This window comes from Capricornis sumatraensis, chromosome 11, assembly GCF_032405125.1.
Source record: "Capricornis sumatraensis isolate serow.1 chromosome 11, serow.2, whole genome shotgun sequence".
Lineage (NCBI taxonomy): Eukaryota > Metazoa > Chordata > Mammalia > Artiodactyla > Bovidae > Capricornis > Capricornis sumatraensis.
Window position 1 is genome coordinate 22,845,305 of NC_091079.1, and position 24,784 is coordinate 22,870,088.

Below are 24,784 nucleotides of genomic sequence, written 5' to 3' on the forward strand. Positions count from 1 at the left end.
AGGGGGGCGCTAGAGGTGCAGCCCTCGTGGGGTAAGGCGGAGCTTTCCTGCAGGGGGTTCCAGACCCGCCGTGCACTGTGGACCCGAGTTGCCCCATGCGGCAGGTTGTACAGAGTGCAGGCTGGGGCAGCGGGTCGCCCGGGCTGTGCTGAGGAGTCGGGCTGGCCTGATTCCAGACCCGCCGTGCACTGTGGACCCGAGTCGCCCCATGCGGCAGGTTGTACAGAGTGCAGGCTGGGGCAGCGGGTCGCCCGGGCGGTGCTGAGGAGTCGGGCTGGCCTGATTCCAGACCCGCCGTGCACTGTGGACCCGAGTCGCCCCATGCGGCAGGTTGTACAGAGTGCAGGCTGGGGCAGCGGGTCGCCCGGGCGGTGCTGAGGAGTCGGGCTGGCCTGATTCCAGACCCGCCGTGCACTGTGGACCCGAGTCGCCCCATGCGGCAGGTTGTACAGAGTGCAGGCTGGGGCAGCGGGTCGCCCGGGCGGTGCTGAGGAGTCGGCTGGCCTGCCTGCCTGCCTTTCTCCCCATCCCCTACTCCCCTCCCCGCGCCCAAAGGCAAAGGTCAGGCTCTGGGGCCGCTTCCTCCGTGTCCTGCCCCCAGCAGCCTGGGCGCCTGGGCTCCCGCAGGCCACAAAAGGGGGTGGGGGGTGGAGAGGAGGCGTTGTCCGTCCCACCCAGGAGACCCCAGCCCTGCTTCGTCTGACCGCAGCCCTGCCCTGTGAAACATGCCAGGCAGGCGTCAGTGCTGATTTTTTTTTTTTTTTAATTTTTGTTGAAATCTAGTTAATCTACAGTGTCACGTGTAATCTCTGTAGATTAATCTCTCAATCACTTCGCTGTAGAGCAAAGTGACTCAGGTATATCCATATATACTTTTTTTTTGTATCTTTTGCATTCTGGATTATCCCAGGACACTGCATACAGTTTCCTGTGCTGAACAGGAGGACCTTCTTGTTTATCCATCCTCTGTGTGATAGTTTGGATCTTCCAGCCCCAAACTCCATCCCTCCCCGCCCCCCACCCACCCCGGGTTCTGCAGGTCCAGGGCAGGCTTTCCCGCACGGAGCCTGGAGCCTGCTAACTGGCCAAGAGCGAGCGTGGCTCAAGGGTCCCCGTACGCTGCCTGGGGCATCATTGGGAGACCGCCCTCTGCGGGGACAGGGTGGCCTCATGTGGAGCAGGGTTGGGGGGCAGTTGGCCATTGGGGGCCGTGAGCGCCAGGGGCCTCTCAGTGTTTTCAGCCCTGAAGCTCCCTGGTTCAGCGGTTCACACGCTGGCCCTGGGCCCAGGCAAATGAGCTAACATTGAATACTGCTTTTTTAGATTTATGATCCCTCTCTCTTTTCTGAAGCCTTGTGTATCATTACCTTTATCACCACCGCTGTGCAAACCACCATGTGTGTGGCTCCTGTGTGTCGAGTTGCTCGGTGTGTTGTCCACGGGGCTGGGGAAGGGACACTGGACACCGGGGCAGACGCCAACCAGTGGGCAATCCCGCCCAGCTCGTCCGCCCCCTCCCCCGGGCCTCCGTCTAGCCTCTCTGCTCCCCTTTCCTCCTCATCCGGTGAGGTCCAGGGCAGGTGATGGCAGCCCAGGGCGGACATGTGCTCTGGGGCCGCCGCTGGGATCAGTCCTAACTATTATACCCGCCCTTCTGATCCCCTGGGAAAGTGAGTGTTGGTCGCTCAGTCATGTCCGATTTCTCTGCGACCCCATGGACTGTAGCCCGCCAGCCTCTTCTGTCCATGGATTCTCCAGGCAAGAATATTCAAGTGGGTTGCCATTTCCTTCTCCAGGGGATCTTCTTGATCCAGGGATTGAGTCCGGGTCTCCCGCCTAGCAGCCAGACCTGATCCCTACCTTGTGCTGGACAGGATACTAGCATTTTTCTTAAAACCTACAAGCTGGGTAGTACCTACCCCTTTAAAAAAATAAATACTCAAATTCTGGAAGTTGAATAACTCTCCTGATGTGTGTCCCGGAGCTGGACGGCCAGGATCCGTCCTGTTGCCTGAGGTCAGCGTGGAGTGACGGCCCACCCTCGAGGCGCAGCTGCGCTTCCTGATCCTGGAAGGTGTCAGCACAGCTGAGCCCCCACTTCCCGCTCTCCTTGGAGGCCCGGCCCCAGGTGAGGCTCCTCCAGACGGAGGGTGCAGGGCCAGGCCTCCCCCACGGCCGGCCCTCGGCGTCCCTGCCTCCATGTCTGCCGGGGGTGCCTGAACGGCGTCGGGGTCCCCCGGAGCGTCTAGTTTGGGAGCTTTGGAAGCTGACTGTGTCTTCCTTCACTCTCCACGTGGCATTCAGAGGAGGAGAGACAAGCGTCATGCAGGCGCAGGTGGGGGTCTCGCTTTATGATTGGCCTCCTGTGTCCGCTCTTCTCTGGGGCCCTCTCTGCCGCCTCTCCCATCAAGCTCCGGTTGGAACCGCCCCCTCTGGGCTCCTGCAACCCTCAGTGCTGAGCTCCTGTTTGGGATAGTGCTTCCAGAGCGCAGGAAGGCTTCTCCTCCCAAGACGGTCTCCCAGGCCCGGCTGTGCTGTTCCTGAGGTCAGGCCCTGTCAGCAGCTGTCCCCTGATGGCCTCTGCCTGATGGGGTTTGTGCCAAGTGTCGGGACACTGCCATGAGCGAGAACTCAGCCTGGAGTGGACTCTGCCTGATGGAGCCCGGGCGTGCGCTCCCTGCCGACCCCGGTGCCATGTGTAATCCTTAGCACCAAGGGATGGAAACCATTTGGTGAATGGTTTCCGTTTCACTGATGCAGCCAAACAGCCACCAGCTTGCTTGCATGATGCCGAGTGCCGTGAACGTAGGAAGGGAGTTTGCAGCTCGTCTAGCTGAAGCCTGGCTCCCTTTCCAGGGGGCAGCGCTGCACAGACGGTCTGCAAGGGAAGCAGCTGCAGGAGGCGCTTGGGGTGAGCTTGGTGTCAGCACTCCTCATTTTCCTGTTTTTGTTGCAAACCCCCCTTTGGAGAGCATTTCAGGGTTGGTGAGATGCCTACTGACCTAGCAGAATCCAGCCCCGGGTGGGTTTTCTGACAAGACCTGGGTGTCCGCTCTGCTGATCCCCATGAGGCTGGTGGCCTGGACCATCTGGGCTGGGTCTCTGCCAGGTGGGCTGATAAGCACGTGTCTCCCGCCTTCTGTCTGGAGGTTATTTGTAACCATCTGGCTGCTTGAGGGTGAGGCAGAGGCTCAAGGAGCCCAGTGGCAAACTGGGCTTTAGGTGCCTAAGAATCAGTAGCAGACGAGGGGCTGGAATGCCTCTGTGGGATTCTCAGGGCACGTAGGCTTAAGTAATGGGAAGCGGAGGTGTATGGAGCAGGTCGTGTGCCCAGAGGGGCTGTCTTCTTGGGGCTGGCCCCAGCCATGCCGCTGATGTTGGCCATGTTTGGTCAACCCTCTATAAATCTATAAATCCCAGAAGCTCAACAGTGGGTTTGACATTTTTCATCAGTTTTTACTAGTCTGTTCTAAAGGAAATTAACCCTGACTATTCATTGCAAGGACTGATGTTGAAGCTCCAATACTGTGGCCACCTGATGTGAAGAGCCAACTCATTGGAAAAGACCCTGATGCTGGGAAAGATTGAAGACAGAAGGGGATGACAGAGGATGAGATGGCTGGATGGCATCACTGACTCAATGGACATGAGTTTGAGCAAACTCCAGGAGACAGTGGAGGAGAGAGGATCCTGGTGTGTCGCAGTCCATGGGGTCGAAAAGAGTCGGGCACGACGTAGCGACTGAACAATGACAACAATCACAACCCTATACGACTCTAAGCACGGTGTCTTCAGTGTGGTTGGTCATCGCCAGGACAGGTGACCTGGCAAACAGCCATACCCAGCTTCTCAGTTTCCAAGACCATGTTCCCACCAGTGAGGAAAACTTGTCAGTAAATGAGCCCTCCTTACTTTAAAGATAGAGGCAGATGAGACTTGCCTGGTGGTCCAGCGGCTAAGACTCTGAATTCCCAAAGCAAGGGGCCCAGGTTCAATCCCTGGCCAGGGAACTAGGTCCCACATGACGCAACTGAAGATCTCGCATGCTGCAACTAAGACCCAGTGCAGCCAAAGAAATAAATAATAGGTATTTATGATGAATAAGGATGCAGGCAGGTTACGCTGTTTGCGCTGATTTGCCTGGGATAGCCCCTCAGCCTCCCTAGTTGACTCCTAGCTAACTCTCACAGACGCTTTTATCGGAGCTCTGTCTTCTCATCGCCCAAGAAAAATTAGGTATTTTTAGATAAGACTCCCTTTAAACCAGTGCACTAGGTTTTCCTTGTAGTCACGTTAGCAGAGACAGTTTTATCTAAATGGATTATAACACAGGTGGCTCCTGGCCTCAGCACAGCCGATTCCTCGATCGTCTTCAGTCAGGTGCGGGCTTGCAGCACGTCTCTGTCCCAAGGGAATCGGTATTTATGGCTGCGGGCGATCACGGCTCCAGAGGCTTGATCCTCGTTGTGGGGATGCTGGGCCAGCCAGAGAGAATCGCTGCTCCTGACCTTCCTCTGAGGCTGTTAAGTTGCCCTGGCTGCTTAGCCTTCAGCGGACGGTGGGAGGGATGGGGCAGGGACACAGATTTGATCCTCGACACCTCCCACCTCCAATATGCACGCTGTGAAGCTACTTTGGGAGAGAGTGCACGGATGTGAGGTTTGGCCGGCCAGGAGAGTGGGGAAAGACTCCTGCCCTGGAGTGCACAGAAGAGTTCCCCATGTGCCTGAGTGGGCACGTCAATCCACATGCCCTGGGCTCATGTGATTGGCCACCTGTTGGGCTTGTACATGTTCTGTGTGCTTGTGGCGTGACAATGATTGTGAGCATCTAATAGCAGAAAATTACTTACAGAGCTTACGTCATAGCTAACACCTGTATGGCCCTTGCTAGACGCCAGCACCATTCTGAGCAATTTACATAGATTTATCCAATTTTTACAAAAACCTAGTGAAGCGGTCTTTATCCACATTCCACAGATGAGAGAACCTTGGTCCTGTGAGGTGACCTACCTTGCACTGGGTCACCCGGCTAGTAAGTGGTGGAGCTGGGACTCGCGCCCGGCCATCTGGCTCCAGAGTCTGAGCTCTCGCCAGCTCTGTGCTGGGAAGAAGAACAGAAGGCCCCTGGTCTCCGCCACAACGGCCTCTGATTGTCCCCATCTTCCAGATGAAGCTGGAGAGATGAACATCCCTCGGGCACGCTGCTGACTGCAGGGCTCCCTCCTTTTCGCCAGCCCTCTGCCCCGAGACCCCTCTCCTTGCCCAGCAAGACCGTGGCCCTGAGTCTCTTTCAGACACTCCCCGGCAGTTCGTGGGCCATCCAGGGAGCTGAGCCCAGACACCAGAGGCGCCCCTGCTGGGATGAGAACACCTGGCTTCGGCGTTCTCAAAGTTCACGATGCAAATCAGAAAACAAAGTCGTGGGAAAGAGGCTCATTAATCACCTAGAGCAGTCTTTCCATTAGCGTAATCCCTAGCTATGACAATTTGCTGATTCATCGGAGCTGAAGTGCGGCGGGCTAAGTCCCTGCACCTGTGGGTGTCTCTTCAGAGCAGGTGCGTGGGGCACAGGCAGCCTGTCTTCCTGGGAGGGAGGCGAGGTGCAGGCCTGCTTTCCAGGGGGCTCCCCACTCCAGGATCCTTATCTTGGAACCAGTGTGGAGACGCCTGTGTCAGCTGCTTTTGAGGGCTGGTCTCCGTGGACCATGTGTGACAGCCAGGTGTTCAGAGTCCGGTGCTTCCTTCTCTTGGGAGAGACCCAGGCCTCCACCCGCTGGCTGCGCCTTCCCCACGGGAGGAGGTGATGGAATGAACACACATCATTTTTCTAGAGCGTCAGACTGGCTTGTGGTAAACTTCAGTCCCATAGGCATAGGCAGGATCTCAAAAACTGCTCCGTGGTTCTGAGGGGTCCTCTGCAGCCCGTGACCGAATGTTGCACTGCTAATGGGCTGGCAGAAAATGAGAGGGAAGATACTTTATTAAGTTTCTGCACCTTCCTTGCCTCTGGAGCTGTTTTTCCAAGATTTGCACGCATTGTCCCTGGGCTTCCCTGGTGGCCCTGAGGTGAAGAATCCACTTGCTAGTGCAGGAGATGCAGGAGACACAAGTTCAGTCCCTGGATTGGGGAGATCCCCTAAAGAAGGAAGTGGCACCCCCCGCACCCCAGTATTCTTACCTGGAACACTACCATGGACAGAGGAGCCTGTGGGCAACAGTCCATGGGGTCGCAGAGAGTCAGGACTTAGTGACACCACACACACACACCCATGGTTCCCATGACGCATGGAAGATTAACCGAGACAACGTGTGCGGAGACCTTTGCGAGCAAAACAGTTCTGCACAGATATAGACTAGGCGTAATTAATGATGGGTCACTAGTAATGCCAAGATACGATCCTTGTATGGTAGATGGGGCTTCTTAAAGGAGGGAGGGCCTCACCTTGGTCAGTCTTCTCATCCCCAGCAGCTGCTGCAGCCCACATCATAGGTGTTGACATGCTGGTGCAGATCCAGGCCCGCCCACTGGCAGGAAGGCTCTTGGGGGCACTTGCACACCCTGGTGCAAGCACAGTGCCCATTCATAGCGATCTGGCTGGGGTGGTTGCTGGGGGTGGGGTGGCTTGTAGAGGATGTCCCAGATGACGTGAAGTTCAAGCTTGAGATGGGTGGTGGTCACTAGGAGGCCAAGGCCGAAGAGGGTTCCAGGCTGCAGGGTGTGGGAGTCAGGGCCCCGAGGCAGCAACAGCGTGTCTGTTGTCACCGGTCCCAATGGTTCGGCTTGGCTTGTGCACACCAAGTCCTCCAGGTCTGCGGGGGAGAGGTCAGCCTGGGAAAACTTGCAGAGAAGTTGTATAGCCTGCATGGGAGCTGGGATTTTATCCCTAGGCTTGAAGGGTTTCCAGCTAGGAGCAGTGTGGTCGCACTTGGTTTAGGAGGCTGGAATGACCACCTCCCCCTGTCTCCACCCCCTGGTTTGGAGTGGGGCGTCCATGATGTCCCTGCTGCGGGATCGCACCCCCCGCTCCTGGAAGTGAGGCGGGAGAGCCTGTGAGGCCAGGGCGTACAGGTCCTGCTCCTCGGTTCTCAGCCAGGCCTCTGAAGGGAGTGGAGTTGAAGTGGAGAAGCCACGAGCGTTGGGGTTCCCGTTGGGCTGTGGGCTGCCTGACCCCATCTGTGCTCTGCGGGTTTACTGGGGAACCAGCGTGGGGGCCCCACTCTGAGCCTGGTGTGTGAGGGACGCCGGACAAGGCCTCTCAGAGCCGGGGAGTCACCCTTCCCAGATGGTGTCTTGGTTTTCCTCGTTTTCTGGTTTTGAAGCGTGTAAGCCTCTCTCTTCAAGCAGATTTTAGGCTTGAAGAAGGGACTGGGAGACGCTACCATTGGAGAGCTGGGCCGCGTCACTTCTGCCACCTCCGTGCCACCTCTCTGTCCCCAAAGAGACGCATCCTCTGCCTCTTGCCGGTGGGGGAGGGGTGCGAGGTGCAGGCCGGCCGGCCCAGCCTGGGATCACGCGCCCACAGCTGGGGTGCTCAGTGCGGGGCTCCCTAACCCAAGGGTGCAGCAGTGAGTGGTTGACCAGCTGTGGCCCGGGGTCGTCATCACTTAAAGCCACTGCATCACTCCTGGAGAAGCTCTCGTTCAGTTGCCTTTTACAGCCTCCCAGCCCTGCGGCTCTGAATTAGGGACTTGGAGACGGGAAGCCTGGCCTTGGCCCCAGGCACTCACCACAGCCTTGTCGGGGAACAGTCGTGGCCATAAATACCCATGGCCCTGGGTGGCCGATGCTACCCGGGGAGTTAGGCAGGGAGCCCAGCACTGAGCAGTGGCCTGCGGGCCTCCTGCTAGTGCTCGATGCTGGCTGCTCTGGGGCTGCCTGCTCATCAGCCTGGCAAATTTGAGTACAGGGGAGCAGTGGAAGTTTAAACTGAGCAAGGGCCAGCCTGGGCCTCTCAGCTCCCCACCTCTGAGACATGGGAGTGAACTGAGGTGGCTCCAGGGAACTCAGCTGTGGCGGAGGCAGGAAGCTGCAGGCGCAGAGGGTGCTGTGAAGGGGCCGTGTGGCTCCTTGGAAGAGCCAGAAGTCACCGGTGAGAGGCCCCAGAGGCAGAACCAACGTGTGTTGGGTGAACTGAGCAGGGCGCTTGGGATTTCTTATGTTCCAGGTGCAAGGGTTTGTTGCCGGGTTGTGCTCATAGGTGTGGCTAGGAGACTTGCAAAGCCTGACTGGCGCCAGCAGTGGCCCACAGTCCCCCTGCTGCAGCAGTAGGTCTTGGGCACGAGAACACATCCACTGACGTGGCAACTTAACTGCAGTCTCCCCAAGTGACTGTTGCTGATTTAGTCGCTAAGTTGTATCCAACTCTTTTGTGACCCCATGGGATTCTCCAGGCAAGAATACTGGAGTGGGTTGCCATGCTCTTCTCCAGGGGATCTTCCTGACCCAGGGGTTGAACCTGCCTATCCTATATTGCAGGCAGAGTCTTCACCAGGGAGCCAGAGGGGAAGCCCTTCCCAGGTGACTCAGTTCAGTTCAGTCGCTCAGTTGTGTCCGACTCTTTGCGACCCCATGAATCACAGCACTCCAGGCCTCCCTGTCCATCACCAACTCCCGGAGTTCACTCAGACTCACGTCCATTGAGTCAGTGATGCCATCCAGCCATCTCATCCTCTGTCGTCCCCTTCTCCTTGTGCCCCCAATCCCTCCCAACGTCAGAGTCTTTTCCAATGAGTCAACTCTTCGCATGAGGTGGCCAAAGTACTGGAGTTTCAGCTTTAGCATCATTCCTTCCAAAGAAATCCCAGGGTTGATCTCCTTCAGAATGGACTGGTTGGATCTCCTTGCAGTCCAAGGGACTCTCAAGAGTCTTCTCCAACACCACAGTTCAAAAGCATCAATTGTTTGCTGCTCAGCTTTCTTCACAGTCCAACTCTCACATCCATACATGACCGCAGGAAAAATCATAGCCTTGACTAGACGGACCTTAGTCGGCAAAGTAATGTCTCTGGTTTTGAACATGCTGTCTAGGTTGGTCATAACTTTTCTTCCAAGGAGTAAATGTCTTTTAATTTCATGGCTGCAATCACCATCTGCAGTGATTCTGGAGCCCAAAAGAATAAAGTCTGACACTGTTTCCACTGTTTCCCCATCTAATTCCCATGAAATGATGGGACCGGATGCCATGATCTTCATTTTCTGAATGTTGAGCTTTAAGCCAACTTTTTCACTCTCCTCTTTCACTGTCATCGAGAGGCTTTTTAGCTTCTCTTCACTTTCTGCCATAAGGGTGGTGTCATCTGCATATCTGAGGTTATTGATATTTCTCCCAGCAATCTTGATTCCAGCTTGTGTGTCTTCCAGCCCAGCGTTTCTCATGTTGTACTCTGCATATAAGTTAAATAAGCAGGGTGACAATATACAGCCTTGACGTACTCCTTTTCCTATTGGGAACCAGTCTGTTGTTCCATGTCCAGTTCTAACTGTTGCTTTCTGACCTGCATACAAATTCCTCAAGAGGCAGGTAGGTGGTCTGGTATTCCCATCTCTTTCAGAATTTTCCACAGTTTATTGTGACCCACACAGTCAAAGGCTTTGGCATAGTCAAGAAAGCAGAAATAGATGTGTTTGTGGAACTCTCTTGCTTTTTCGATGATCCAGCGGATGTTGGCAATTTGATCTCTGGTTCCTCTGCCTTTTCTAAAACCAGCTTGAACGTCAGGCAGTTCACGGTTCATGTATTGTTGAAGCCTGGCTTGGAGAATTTTGAGCATTACTTTACTAGTGTGTGAGATGAGTGCAACTGTGCGGTAGTTTGAGCATTCTTTGGCATTGCCTTTCTTTGGGATTGGAATGAAACTGACCTTTTCCAGTCCTGTGGCCACTGCTGAGTTTTCCAAATTTGCTGGCATATTGAGTGCAACAGTTTCACAGCATCATCTTTCAGGATTTGAAATAGCTCCACTGGAATTCCATCACCTCCGCTAGCTTTGTTCGTAGTGATGCTTTCTAAGGCCCACTTGACTTCACATTCCAGGATGTCTGGCTCTAGATTAGTGATCACATCATCATGACTATCTGGGTCGTGAGGATCTTTTTTGTACAGTTCTTCCGTGTATTCTTGCCACCTCTTCTTAATATCTTCTGCTTCTGTTAGGTCCATACCATTTCTGTCCTTTATCGAGCCCATCTTTGCATGAAATGTTCCCTTGGTATCTCTAATTTTCTTGAAGAGATCTCTAGTCTTTCCCAATCTGTTGTTTTCCTCTATTTCTTTGCATTGATCACTGAAGAAGGCTTTCTTATCTCTTCTTGCTCTTCTGTGGAACTCTGCATTTAGATGCCTATATCTTTCCTTTTCTCCTTTGCTTTTCGCCTCTCTCCTCTTCACAGCTATTTGTAAGGCCTCCCCAGACAGCCATTTTTAAAGGGAAGTCAGGCTCTTCAGCACCACGGACAGTGCCCTCTGGGTGGGAGGAAGGGGCGGGCCACGCTCCTGCTGGGAGCAGACAAGGTCCTGGCGGTGCCCAGGCCCTGTGCACTGGTGTCCTCATTTATCAAGTGGGAGTCACAGGCCCCTGCTTCCAGTTTACTGTGAGGAGTCAGTGCAGTGTTGATAGCAAAGTGTCTGAACGTGGGAGCCATATCATGGGCTCCAGGGTGGGGTGGACTCAATCCTGCCACTTCCTAGCTGTGTCCTTTTCTCCTTATCCCCATGGGCCTGAGGTTTGCTTGTTTGTTTGTTTTTTAAATCTCTGAGATGGCGGTAATAGTTCCTGTCTTATACCCACCACATTCTCAAGTTTTAATTTGAAAACAGCGAGTATTTTTAAACTGAGAAGATCCACGTTAAACACTTAGCGCTGGGCCTCCCTCATGGGACTCACTTTGGAAATACTCTCTTTGCAGCAGAAGTAGTGATAGGGAATTACCATCATCATCATCGTTCTTTTCTGACCTCTTGCCCTGAACGCCAGAGTCCGGGTATTTAGGAAAGAGCAGCCACTGCCACACCCACTGTCCTCACTATAGCGTTGTCTTCTGGGCTGTGAGAGTGGCTGATTAAGGTCTTGGTAGCCAGGGTTGTGTTCACGTGTCCAGGCTCAGACACAAGGCTGTTTTGGTGGCTTATGGGGCCGAAGGGGAGGGGGATGCCCATGCAGGTAATTGGCTTTATTAGCTCAGCAGTATAATCTTATGGCTCATGTCCGAAAGCAAATTAATACAGAAATATGCCATTAGAATGGCTTCCAAAGCCCCAGTGCCACTTGGCAACTTTGTGATTACTCACTCGCCCACTTGCTTTTCTAACTAATCATTTCAGAGCTCTGCATCCTGGCTGTGTTCGTCAGGCACTATTTCTGTTCTTCAAGCGCCATGTGTGATCAGCCTCAAAAACCTGCCATGATTTTTTTTTTTTTAAAAACAAGAGGCAGTGATCTGCCCTATTCTGAAGTCTTAATTTCATATAAGTGAAAATAACCCCCAGAGAGTCAGGAGAGAAGACAGAAAAAAGCGAGCACACACATGTGGCCCCTGCACCACCTACCTGGGGTGCTGACTCATGCCAGCGTGCATTTAGTCATCAGTGCTCATGGGGCAGCCCCAGTGCCTGGGGCACTGGTCCAGACACCACTAGGAGGGCTCTGCCCTTGCACGGCTGACAGGCCAGTGGTGAAGCCGGACAACGGGAGACACACATATCTAGTGGGGTTGCTGAGGGCCTTTGGAGCAGAGACAGCTCAGGGAAGCCTTCCTGGAGGAGGTGAGGTCTGAGATGGGGGTTAAAGGATGAGTATAGTGAGGAGGCAGAAGAGGGCAGGGAGAAGCATTTCCAGGCAAAGAGCATAGAATGTGGAGACTGGAGTTCCAAGAAAGCGCACGGTATTTTGGAAGAATGGAAACAGGGTCAAGGTAGCCAGAGGAAGACTTGGGTGGGGGTGGCAGGACTGGAGAGGGAGGTGGGGGCTCCTGAGTGCCTGGACTCCAGCAGCTTGGCCCGAGCTCCTGTCTCAGACCCGCTGCCGTGTGTGGCTAGCTGGCCCTCTTGGGCCCTGGCAGGAGGGACCCGGAACTCTGGTCTTCGTTCCCTCTGGGCCTTGGCACCCCTTGCTGCCCGCCCCGGCCCATTCTGCTCTGCCTGCCTGGCTCCACCCTCACACGGCTGTCCTCTGGCTGGACAAGCACAGTGGCCTGTTCCTGTGTTGCCGTCCTTGTTGGAGTCTGAGCCTCCCAAGTTTCAGGCTCATGTGCGGTCATTTCAGTGTGCTCAGTGCTTCTCACCACACCTCGCTCGTTTCAGACACACACTGTGTGTTTGTTGAGTGCCGTTAACTTGCTAAAGGAAGAAAGTAATAGGATTCTCCCCACTTCCCCGGTCACTAGAGAGTGTCAGGAGCTATAGTCTTCCCTTTTGATTGCAGCTTAAATGCTGGGGCTTTCATTTATGTAGGAAAAGGGAAAGCAATTTACAGCTGTGTTTCTGAGGACCACACGGGCTGTTTAATATTAGCACCTTGGAGACATCTATTTTCTGCACTTCTAAACCCAGTTTCTTCATCCACTGATACTTGCTGAGAGGCAGTATGACTTTCTCGATTATGAACTTGCCTAAGTGAGCCTGTTCGTAATAATATGTGTAATTACATCAAGATGTGTAACGTGACAGATGTGAAAGCAGCGTGAAGCCGACACGTGTAGAGAAACACGTTGGGCTGTATTGAACAGTGAGCCACAGTTTGTACGCTCTTTAGGAAAAACAACCTTCCCTCTTCTTTATTTCCCCCAGCAAGAATGGCTGCTGAATTGAACCTATCTGGGTGGATTTCCCTTCTTCACACAACCGCTTAATTTGTCAGATTTGGTGGGGGAGCGTTGGGGGAGAGGCCCTTGACATATCTACGTACCTGTTTCTCCCACATTTGTCCATCCCTTGAGAGGAGGGGGCCGTTCACCTGCTGTGGAGGGTTTCCTGTCTGTTGAGAAACGTCTAGAACTTCTCCTCCGGGCCCTGGGCTTGGCGATCACAAAGTTTTCCTTAACGACGCTCACCCATCTCTGAAGCGCACGGGCGAGGCGAGTGTGGAGGGCCTCCTGAACCAGCTGGTCTTGGAGCACCTGCAGCTGGCTCCTCTGCTGTGGGGTGAGTACTGCCCGTCACCTCTGGATGTGCGCGCTCCTTCGCTCAGACCTCGCGGGCTCGCGTTTGGTGCTGTGTGCCAAGGCCTTCAGGGAACCGGGCGGGGAGGTCTGCGTCTCTCCCGAGCTTGGTCCGCGGGTGTCCGGTCAGCACAGCCTTAGGGCCAGGCTGCTGCCCTCTGAGCTCAGGCGCGGTGACAGTGTGGATCCCCTTGCTGCAGAACCCGCGTCCTCTGTGGTGCACTGACGGTGTCTGCATGGATGTGACTTCTGCAGACGCTTGCGCTCCTCGAGTGATGAGTGATGGGGCGGTGGGCGGGGGCGAGGGGGCGGTTCCTCCTGGCTCCTGGGCAAGCTCTGAGTTTGTTTGGTAAACACCTTAACTCACCCCGGTACTCGGCCCGAGAGAGAGCGCTGGGAGGTGGCACTTAGAACAAGGTGTTTGAACGCTTGCTGCCTGCCGCACCTGAACTTTCATCCCAGTCTGTGCCTTCCTAAACAGCAGTGGAAAATTTTGTTGAGAAACAAGCTCAAACGTAGAAGTGTTGTTGAAATGAGAGTCTGTATTATTCTCTGGAAATGATCCCGTCATATAGTCTGTGCTGGGTCAGATGCAGACAGTCATGGATGTGCCTTCTTTCTCTGCTTTAACCCAGAACCTGTTGGAAGTCAGTATCTGGTCTTTCCTCCAGTTAATTCATTAGCTCGACCTCCCAGTTTTGCACTCTAGAGACACAGGAGAATTACCCCAGGGGCTGGAGGAGAAAGACCTCTCCCCTTGGTGTTCCCTCACTGGTCTTCAGTTTGTGAGAACCCCTCGAGCTGCCTGGGGCTGCCCACTCTCCTGGGCTCCTGGGCTTCACAACGGGTGAAGGTTGTTGGAGGTCCAGTGAGCGGCGCCAATGTGGCAGCTGTGAGTGGACTGAGCCCGACACCCGGGGACCCCTTCCTTGGAATCTACCTGCCTCTCTGGTCCAGCCCAAATGGGAGGAGGTGGATGGTTGTTTCTGCAGAACGTGCCCCAGTTGGCACCTCTCAGGGTGTCCCTCACTTTCCTAGCTCACAAAACTTTATCTCTTGGTGATCTGGGCTCAGACAGTGACTTCCACCAGATGTACTGGCCAAGGAGGGTTGGACACCCAGTCCTCCTGCCCTTGGGGCTGGGTAGGCCCCAAGTATCCAGCCCTAGGAAACAGTGGCACAAAGTGTGTACTCAGGCATCGAGTCAGGCAAAAGAAGGGAGTGCCCCAAGGCACTGGCCGACTGGGAGTGAGCCCTGCAGGGCCAGACTCCTTCCAGAGATGGGGTGGGGGGCGCACGTTGCTGGATTTGCGTTGGTCTCCTTACAGGTCTTTTCCTGGTCGTGTGTCACGTGGACACCAGTGCCGGTATTGAGGATTTTATCCTGGAGAAGATGCATGAGTTGTTACACCACAGGACCAGGACTCAAAGGCGTTTCCTCCAGGGGGTCTCGTGGGCATTGCCCACGACAGCAGCCAGCCCTGCCCAGCACTTTCAGGCCCCCAGCAGCATTCATTGTGTTCTGGGTCCTGTCTCCAAGGGTCTGCACGCCCCAGAAACACCACGTGCTATATCTCTGTTCCGTGTCATGATTAATTTAACTGTTGCCACGTCTGGCAGTTTCCGGGGAACATCCACCTGCATGCATGTTTCTCTGATTTTTTCCTCGGCTTGCTCGTTTTGGAGTTATGAAGTCAAAAGACGTGTGATTTTTAAGGCTTTTGGGCTGTTTTGTCGAGTGGACGTTCGACTGTTGACCGTTGATGGTGCCGTGGGCATTGTGGGAGCCCGAGGTTTTGAGGTGACTTTCCCACCCCTTAGAGTGTAGTTCTAGGTCAGGGGCCGAGAGGTGAGGCTGTGAGTTTCGTCTGCCCACCTCCTGCCCCGGGCTGGCCTCCCTGGCCCACCGTCCTCTGCATTGGGGTGGGGTCTTCATCCCTGGCCCCAGTGCATGCCACCTGCCCCCGCCCTGTCACCTGTGCCATGGAGCCAATGTCTCGGGGTCACCAGCTCCTTTCCACATCACTCGGGCTGTCCTACTGGTTTTTCAGAGGCAAGGTTCCTTGCCCTGGAATCTTGACCTTCCCATTCATTCACTTCACAAAAGCAATATATTCCCGTTATAGAAAGGCAGGGCAAATCAAAAAAGTTCGATGGAGAAAAATTTTGTTTTTCCACTCTTGCGCCCCCAAAACCAGTCTCTATTTCATCTCATATTTGTGCCTTTCTGCTATCCCCCAATTCACATTTTGTTCGCCGAGATGATCATACCGTTCTTGTACTCTGTGTCCCTTTTTTTTTTACTCGAGAAAACAAGTATTTCTCATGTTATGAACACGTCTCACACTTGCCGTTCAAGTCCTCATTGCACTCTCATCATGTGGATGCAGGCTGGCTTGCTGCTCGTTCTGGTGTCTGGGTGCCTCTGCTCTTTGGAGGTGTTTGCTGTTACGAAAGTTGCCTGCACCGGCTGCACACAGAGCCTTTCTGTGTCTCGGGGCCACGCCCCCCACGGGGAGGCCCTGACGCTGCACCTGTGGGCCGGTGCCAGAGGGCACAGCTTCTGTGCCAGCGCCACCGCTCACAGGGCCGCTGATGGAGCCCACCGGGACTGATGTCGCGTGGGGGTCCCGGAGGAGAGGAAGCCAGGTTCTGGGCTGGCTCCAGGACTGTGTGGATTCCTTCTGCAGAGCGTCCCAGGGCAAGGCGGGACAGAGGGCAGGGTGGGGCTGGGGAGGGGCCTGGGGCAGGACCCCTAGTCGGCTGCCTCCTGTCTCCATTCCTCTGGGAGCAGAACCGTGGGCTGGGGGAGGCTGCGCTGCCACGAGGGTGGGAGCCTGGCAGAGCCCAGAGGGCCTCCTGACGGCCTGAGTTGAGGGCCGGTCCAGTTGTTTCCATGGATACCGGGCAGTGATGACTAGTGGACCGAGGAGTTTCTCACAGCTGACAGCACTGTGCTTATCCCGGCCTCTCAGATGCGCAGCGCCTGGTCTGTGCCGGCGAGTCCCGGTCAGGTGTTGGCTACACCGTGGAGCGCATGCTATCACTGCTCGTCCTCCGGATAATCACCGAGCAAGCCCCTGCCCCGGTGCTGAGCTGTGATGTGCAGGACGCTCTTGTGGGCACGAGGGCAATGCCCGTCTGGGAGACAGCGGCCAGGTGGCACTTTGTGTGGGGTCACCCACTGCTGTGCCTCAGAGAACCACATGCCCTCATATTGGGGAGGAAGACGCTGTGCCTAAACTCTATGTGCAGTTTGTCTGACCCGTGCAAGTTTTCAGGTCATAATTACCATCCCCCTGTTACCAATGGGGTGCTAGTTTTAGAAGGTCTTGTAAGGTCTTCATAGAACCGTTCAGCTTCAGCTTCTTGTGCATTACTGGTCGGCTCATAGACTTGGATTACCCTGATGTTGAATGGTTTGCCTTGGAAACAAACAGAGATCATTCTGTCGTTTTTGAGATTGCACCCAAGTACTGCATTTCGGACTCTTCTGTTGACTATCAGGGCTATTCCATTTCTTCTAAGGGATTCTTGCACACAGTAGGAGATATAATGGTAATCTGAGTTAAATTCTCTTCAGAGCTATTTGTAAAGCCTCCTCAGAGAGCATGTTGCTTTTTTTGCATTTCTTTTTCCTGGGGATGGTCTTGATCGCTGCCTCCTGTACAGTGTCACGAACCTCTGTCCATAGTTCATCAGGCGCTCTATCGGATATACTCCCTTAAATCTATTTCTCACTTCCACTGTATAATCATAAGGGATTTGATTTAGGTCATACCTGAATGGTTGACTGGTTTTCTCCACTTTTTTCAGTTTAAGTCTGAATTTGGCAATAAGGAGTTCATGATCTGAGCCACAGTTAGCTCCCGGTTTTGTTTTTAGCTGACTGTATAGAGCTTCTCCATCTTTGGCTGCAAATTATATAATCAATCTGATTTCAGTGTTGGCCATCTGGTGATGTCAATGTGTAGAGTCTTCTCTTGTGTTGTTGGAAGAGGGTGTTTGCTATGACCAGTGCGTTCTCTTGGCAAAACTCTGTTAGCCTCTGCCCTGCTTCATTCTGTACTCCAAGGCCAAATTCCAATCCCAAAGAAAGGCAATGCCAAAGAATGCTCAAACTACCACACAGTTGCACTCATCTCACACACTAGTAAAGTAATGCTCAAAATTCTCCAAGCCAGGCTTCAGCAGTACATGAACCATGAACTTCCAGATGTTCAAGCTGGTTTTAGAAAAGGCAGAGGAACCAGAGATCAAATTGCCAACATCCGCTGGATCATCGAAAAAGCAAGAGAGTTCCAGAAACACATCTATTTCTGCTTTCTTGACTATGCCAAAGCCTTTGACTGTGTGGGTCACAATCAACTGTGGAAAATTCTGAAAGAGATGGGAATACCAGACCACCTGACCTGCCTCTTGAGAAATCTGTATGCAGGTCAGGAAGCAACAGTTAGAACTGGACATGGAACAACAGGCTGGTTCCCAATAGGAAAAGGAGTACGTCAAGGCTGTATATTGTCACCCTGCTTATTTAACTTATATGCAGAACATCATGAGAAATGCTGGGCTGGAGGAAGCACAAGTTGGAATCAAGATTGCCAAGAGAAATATCAATAACCTCAGATATGCAGATGACACCACCCTTATGGCAGAAAGTGAAGAGGAACTTAAGAGCCTCTTGATGAAAGTGAAAGAGGAGAGTGAAAAAGTTGGCTTAAAGCTCAACATTCAGAAAACGAAGATGATGGCATCCAGTCCCATCACTTCATGGCAAATAAATGGGGAAACAGTGGAAACAGTGTCAGACTTTATGTTCTTGGGCTCCAAAATCACTGCAGATTGTGACTGTGGCCATGAAATTAAAAGACTCTTGTTGCTTGGAAGGAAAGCTATGACCCACCTAGACACCATATTAAAAAGCAGAGTGATTAGTTTGCCAACAAAGGTCCGTCTAGTCAAAGCTATGGTTTTTCCAGTAGTCATGTATGGATGTGAGAGTTGGACCATAAAGAAAGCTGAACACTGAAGAATTGAAGCTTTTGAACTGTGGTGTTGGAGAAGACTCTTGAGAGTCCCTTGGACTGCAAAGAGATCCAAGCAGTCCATTCTAAAAGAAATCAGTCCTGAATATTCATTGGAAGGACTGATACTGAAGCTGAAACTCCAAAACTTTGGGCACCTTGTGCTAAGAATTAACTCATTGGAAAAGACCCTGATGCTGGGAAAGATTGAAGGCAGGAGGAGAAGGGGATGACAGAGGATGAGATGGTTGGATGACATCACCGACTCGATGGATGTGAGTTTGAGCAAGCTCCGGGAGTTGGTGATGGACAGGGAAGCCTGGCGTGCTGCAGTCCATGGGGTCGCAAAGAGTTGGACACAACTGAGCGACCGAACTGAACTGGTACAGATTAGGAAACAGACTCGTGGGGTGTTTGTTGCATGAAGTTACAGGGAATACAGATTCTTGGATGGGTGGATCCGTCCATCTGCACCCAGGTGCCGGGGACCCAGAGGTAAATTAGACTTGATCCCTGCCTTCCAGACACTGCTGGTCTGATGCAGGTAGAGGAGCCCAGATTGGTCAACAGACCATCCCCACACAGCCTGGTGTGCTTGCCAGCTGTCCTGGAAGTAGCAGCCAGAGGCAGCCCTGGACCCTGACACCTGCAGCCACCTGTCTCACAGGAGTGTGCTTGGGACGAAGCACGGCCCACAGCCCTGACGCGGCTCACAGGCCTCCCCGGGGACAGAACCACTGCGGGGTGCTGTGGGTTCGTCGTGTCTGAATGTTGCTCCGTCCATCTCAGTGGCCCCTTGTGCACTGTCCACCTCTGCCCAGGAGTCTGGACCCAGGCGCGCCAGGCAGCCATCCTGTCCTGCAGCTGAACTCAGGCTGCTCCCGCCCTCCCGGGACTCTCAGGGAGATGCGCCCCGAGTCCTGCAGAATGTCCTCCCATCGAGCTGGTACCTGGAGGCCTCAGTGGAGGATCGTCAGTTTGTTTATGTCATGAGATTCGTGGGCGAAAGGCCGCGCTTGTGTCTTCGGACGTACACGGCTGTATGTGGCCCAGGCTTCCCTGGCAGCTGAGCTGCCCGCTGACCTCCGTCTACTGCTGAGGTAGCTTAGTGATGGTGCTGGGCTGTGCGTTCTCCCCCACGCCCACGTCTCCAAACAGCTGTGCCTGGGAAGAGTGCCAGCACTCAGGCCCCCTGACTAGGCCAGGTGTACAGGGCCAGGTTAACCAGACTTTGGTGAGTCCCAGATGCCAGAAACCCAGGTATGTTCCTTGGGTTGGGGAGATCCCCCTGGAGAAGGAAATGAGCACCCATTCCAGTATTCTTGCCTGGAGAATCCCCTGGGCAGAGGAGCCCGGGGGCCTGTAGTCCCTGGGGTCACGCAGAGTCGGATGGAGAGCTTGTCAGCAGCAGCAGAGGCTGATGGGCTGAGGACCCCTCCCCGAGGCTGAGCGGTGGCGAGTGGTCATCTGGTCTGAAGCCCGGCTGGCCCGGTGATGGGTGCAGGGAAGCCAAGGGGCTGAGTCTTTGTCTCTTTGGCCCCTTTGCCAAATATAATTATGTAAACTGATTTAAAAGGTGGGAAAATTTATGAAAGAAGATAGAACATCCAGAGTGTGTGCACCTCCCTGGCTGCCTTGGGAGAACTTTCCGCCACTCTCCTTCCTTTCGTAATGACGCAGGCTGGGTCTCCTTCCACATGGAGATACACGCGCAGGTATGTGGAGCCACAGCAGTCTTTTTCACCGCAGGCAAGGGATATGTAACTGATTTACCCTGTATCTTTTGGTGGACCTTTAGCATCTTTTGCTGTTCTAAACATTGCAACAAATACCCTAATAAGTAGTCTAGTGCTCCCAGGAGTGAGTCAAGCTGGAAATGGCTCATTTAAATTTAGCAATCTCTTTAAAAGCCACCTTATATTTTTATATCATACTTAGACTTTCCTCATTTAGCTTACACTTAAAAAAAATTCTAATATGGACTAACATGGACTCAGTTGTTTTAACATTGAAATCTTTTATTTATCTGGAATTTTTTAAGGTGTGAGCAGTGAGGCATGGAGCCACCTTTTTTTTTTTTTCTGGAAAACTGGCTAGTTATCCACAAGCTACTTAATAAATAATTTGTCTTCTCCTTGGAGAAGGAAATGGCAATCCACTCTGGTATTATTGCCTGGAAAATCCCAAGGACCGGGGAGCCTGGTAGGCTACAGTCCATGGGGTCGCAAAGAGTTGGACATGACTGAGCGACTTCACTTTCTTCTTTCTTCATAAGTAAGCAATGCCACATTTTCTCATGTGCTTAGGAGAATCTTTGAATTCTCTTCCATTAATCTGTCTGTCCACTAGCCAGTATCATCCTTGTACGTATATTGTAAGTTTACAGTGTACTTTGATATTGGCTTAGATAATCCTCTTTAATGTCTTTTTCTTGCATTTGTTCCTTTGTTTATTTAAATATTGTGGTAAGAAAACACATAATACAAATTTTCCATCTTAACCTTCTTTAAGGGTGCAGTTCAGTAGTGTTAACTGTATTTTTGTTATTATGCCAAAGATCTGTAGAATTATTTTGTTTTGTAAAATCAATCCTATTCCCATTGAACATCTTTCATATGTATTTTTATGACTTCAGTAAGGCTTATATAGCTCACTTTTTTAAAAAGAAAATTGCTCTAGGTCTTTAACTGCCTTTTTGAGGTTTTTTCCCCCTTATTTTTGCTTCTTTTATATAATTTTGCTTCCTCTTTTTTTTTTCCTTGATTGAGCAAGCTAACACATGATCTGCTTTGTTCATTAATTATATCCCCTGTCTCTTTTCTAATTCAATAATTCTTCTATCTTTATTAATTTTTTTTCTGCCTGATTTGAGCTTATATTATTTTTCCCTCACTGGGTCGGACATTTAATTCATTCATTTAAAATTTCCTATTATTAGTATAGTTTTATGGGGCTATGAATTTTCCTGTGATTCTGTTTCCCGTGATTTCCATTTCCGCTTCCTATAGTATGGTTTTAACCATATTCTGGTATTAAAAATTCTCATGTTGGATGTTTTCAGGCATTCTGTGATTTTAGTTTGTTTCATCTTCATCTCAAGAGTTGTCTAACACATAGCCTTCTTGTTTTCTCATCTTGTTATGACTTTCTAAGGTAACAACACCACAATCAGTTTAGCACTATTCTCACCTCTTAGAATTTACTGAGATTTCTTTGTGGATAAATGTTTGTGTCTGACTACTCCACGGACATGTAAAAGGAAGGCTTACTCCTTGTTTTAAGTGTATTGAGTTGAAATGTGTCGCCCGGCTCTACCTTACGAATTTGCTTGAGATCCTTCCCTATTTGATCTCACTTAGACTTTGAGAAGTGAGTTACAATCATTGCTAACATGGATCGTGTTCACCCCGACGGCCTTCTGTCCATCAGTGTGATTCTGTCTGTCCTGTAATATGTGCCGTATGAAGGCTGATGGGCTTTAGTGCATAAAAGTCATGATTCTTCTCACTTTGTTGTGCCTTTTGCCGTTTTAAGTGTCTTTGTCGGTCTCCTCTAACGTTTTTGCCCTTTATTCAGTCTGGTCTGATCCTGTAACTCCCGTCCTTGCTTTCTTTTTGTCTGGCTGATGTATCTTTGCCTCTTGTTTTGGTTTAAACATTTGAGAATTACCTTTTTCCCCCCATGTGGTTCTCTTAGATGAAGCGTAGAGCTGCGTTTTGTTTGTGATCTAACTTCAGTGTCTTTTTGATTAATAAGGGAATTTAGGCCACTTACATTCTTTGGTATGACTCATGTGTTTGGTCTTAACTGTCATAGGTTCTGTTATGCTTTTTTTTTTTTAGTAGTTACTCATCTTGACTTTTGTGATCTGTGTCTTCTTGGTTTTATTTTGTGTGATGATTTTTTTTTTCTTCCTCTTCAAGCTCTCTTCTCTTGTTTCCCCATTCCCCCATCACCTCTAAGGCCATGCCTGCCTTATTTTTCTCCACAATTCTTATTATTCTCTGAAAGTTCATTACCAATGCAGGTGTTTTTTTTTTTTTTTTCTTGTCTCTCTACCCCTGCTGGAGTATAGCTCCACAGAGAGAGAATCTGGTCTTTGCCGTACTCTCAGAACCTGAAGCTGTTACTGGGACATTTCAGTGACAGCTGAACATATCAGCTGGATAAATATTTGCTGAAGGAATTAATAATGTAACCTTCACAGTCCATCTCAGAAGCAGATAGTGTTGTTTTTGTGCTTTAAGGACACGGAAGTGCAGAGCGTCCGCGGGGTCATTCAGCCAGTGAGGGGCAGCCTGAAGGCTGGAGCTCGGTCGCCGTGACCCCAGAGTCCATGTTGTCCCCATTTTCATGCCTCCTGGAATAATGATGAGCTGGTAACCTGTGGCTGGCTGTCACGCCTAGGTCTACTGACTTCTAACCAGAATTTCCATAGGCTTTTAGAAGTAGAAGTAAGGAAAAAGAAAGAAAGGCAGAAACAGTTGTGTTATTTTTGACAGACCTGCAGAAAAGTTGCAAGCACAGTGGTTAGAATTGTTTTCTGAGCTGCTTTAGAGTCAGTGGCTGGCTTGGTGCACCATCATCCCAAACTCTGCATTTCCTGTGAACGAGGAGTGTCCTTTGTTCCGGAAGGTTCTGGGTGGGGCTCAGAGCCACTGCTGCCTGCAGTCAGCACGTCTCTAGTCTCCACTGGGCTGGGACAATTCCTCAGTCTTAGACGTTTTTGTTTTTAACCTTGATGCTTCCACGTATCACCAACCGACCATTTGTGGAATGCCCTCCACCTGGGCTTGGGTAATGTGTCCTCGTGACTAGAGTCAGTGCCCGCGTCCCTGGCAGGAGCCACACCTCCCAGATGGTCCGTGAGCTCTGTTTGTCCCACAGAGTCAAGGTGTTGGCCGCCTCGCTCCCCTGACAGGGCGCTGCCCGCCAGCGTTCCCTCCTGTCAGGCTCCTTTATAGTCACTAAGCGTTCTGTGGGAAGGTGCTTTGAAACTTTGTAGACACCAACCAGTCGTCATACTTCTCTTTGTCCCTTTACTCTGCATGGAGTCACCTCCCCTGCTTTACTCAGTGGATTAAGCACGTCACCATCATTATTCATTCTGACGCCCCGTGGCACTCTGTCGGGCTGACTCCTGTGCCTGTCGACACGTCTCCATCATCCTCTGAACACGCCCTTGCTTCCTGGCACCAGGGGTCCCAGGTTTGCCGGCGGGTACCGCTCTGACAGCACCCATTTTCCCGAGAGGTCTTGGTTCCCATGAGTGAAGACCAGTGTTCAGAAACCGAGCCACAGACAGGAGGATGGTTGTCTGTCCCGGGGAGTTGCTGCTCCCCAGCCTTCTCGGAGGGCAGAGCCCGGGGATGTGCGTGGACACGTAAGGACAGACTTGCCCACGCACACTCAGTGTCTCCTGTCTGCACTGACGGCCGCCAGATCACCCTGACACTCTCATTCCAGTCCAGCACAGCAAGGCCCTTCTGATCTGTCCCCTTCCCTTGCTTCCTGGGCGATGAGCAGCTGGCTTCCATTCTCTCTCCTGGAAATGCCAACATGCCAGTGCCCCCGCTGCAACCAGGTTCCCACCTCCGCCCTAGCCCTGCCCCCATCTCAGCCTCTCAACCTCGTGACGCTGCACGGGTGGATCCTAGTGGGGTGCAGATGCCCTCCACGCCCTCCTGGTCCCCCACTTCCCCCTGCCCTGGCCCCCTCCCTGCTCCCCATGCCACCCTTCCCCTACCCCCGTCTCTACTCCCCTTCCCGCCACCCCGTGGGGGGTGGTCTCAGCTAGCAGCTCCCCACATCCCAGCTCCCTCTCTTGCCGATGGCCCAGCCTCCTCCCTCCCCCTCCCCCTCCCCATGCCCCTTCTGCTGCTCCTCCAGTCACTGCCTTCTGTGCTGCTGCCCACGGTGTCCTAATAGCAGTGGTCCTCCCCGCCTCAGGTTGTCCTGCCCGCCCCCGTCACCAGGGACAGGGCTGCAAGGCCAGCGTTTGGGTTGCAGACTCCTCCTGCACTCAGGTGGCTTCCTTGTATCGTGTGGAGCACCTTGGAGGCTGCTTCCCATCTGGGGGGCTGTCGCGTCCACTGCCCTGGTGGCGCATCCAAGCAGCCTTGCCTGCCTTTCCTCCTCCAAGGCCCAGGTCCCCTGTAGACCTGCCCCCGTGCGGCCTGGCCCTATCACCTCCCCTGCGCCGGCCAGTGTGGGTGTCCCGTGCTCTGTCCGTCGGCCGTGCCAGCTCCACACCCTCGGGCTGGCGGTGCCTTCGTATTCTTCTTAAGTTGCCCCCGTCTCGCCATCTGAGGTGGAAGCCCTTTGAGCACAGACACAGGACCAGCTTCTTACCTTGCCCGCTTCACTAGGGAAGATGCTGAAGAGTGTATATGCCTGGTTTTCAGTGTGCAAGATGACCACAGGTCCATGTGGCCTCAGAGCCTGGAAGAGGCCCGGTCGGGGAGATGGCCCGGTCGTCCCAGCTCACAGAGGACAGCTGGGCGTGTGCATCCAGGAGAGGGCCTTTCCCGAGGTCTCCCTCCCAGGACATCGAGTCTAGGCCTCTGACTCCCTCTGCGCTGCTGCTCTGAGACCTGGAACCC

The 24,784-nt window shown here is 52.7% G+C and overlaps 1 protein-coding gene across 5 annotated transcripts in view; it reads left to right on the forward strand.

The window, feature by feature from the left end:
• Window positions 1–24,784, forward strand: part of TRAPPC9 (trafficking protein particle complex subunit 9) — a 385,435-nt gene that overhangs the window by 280,949 nt on the left and 79,702 nt on the right. For all 5 annotated transcript variants that reach the window (XM_068983500.1, XM_068983498.1, XM_068983502.1 and 2 more), the window contains one exon: window positions 13,051–13,141. In XM_068983500.1, coding sequence (XP_068839601.1) covers window positions 13,051–13,141 — 91 coding nt within the window. The remainder of the gene's footprint in view (window positions 1–13,050; window positions 13,142–24,784) is intronic.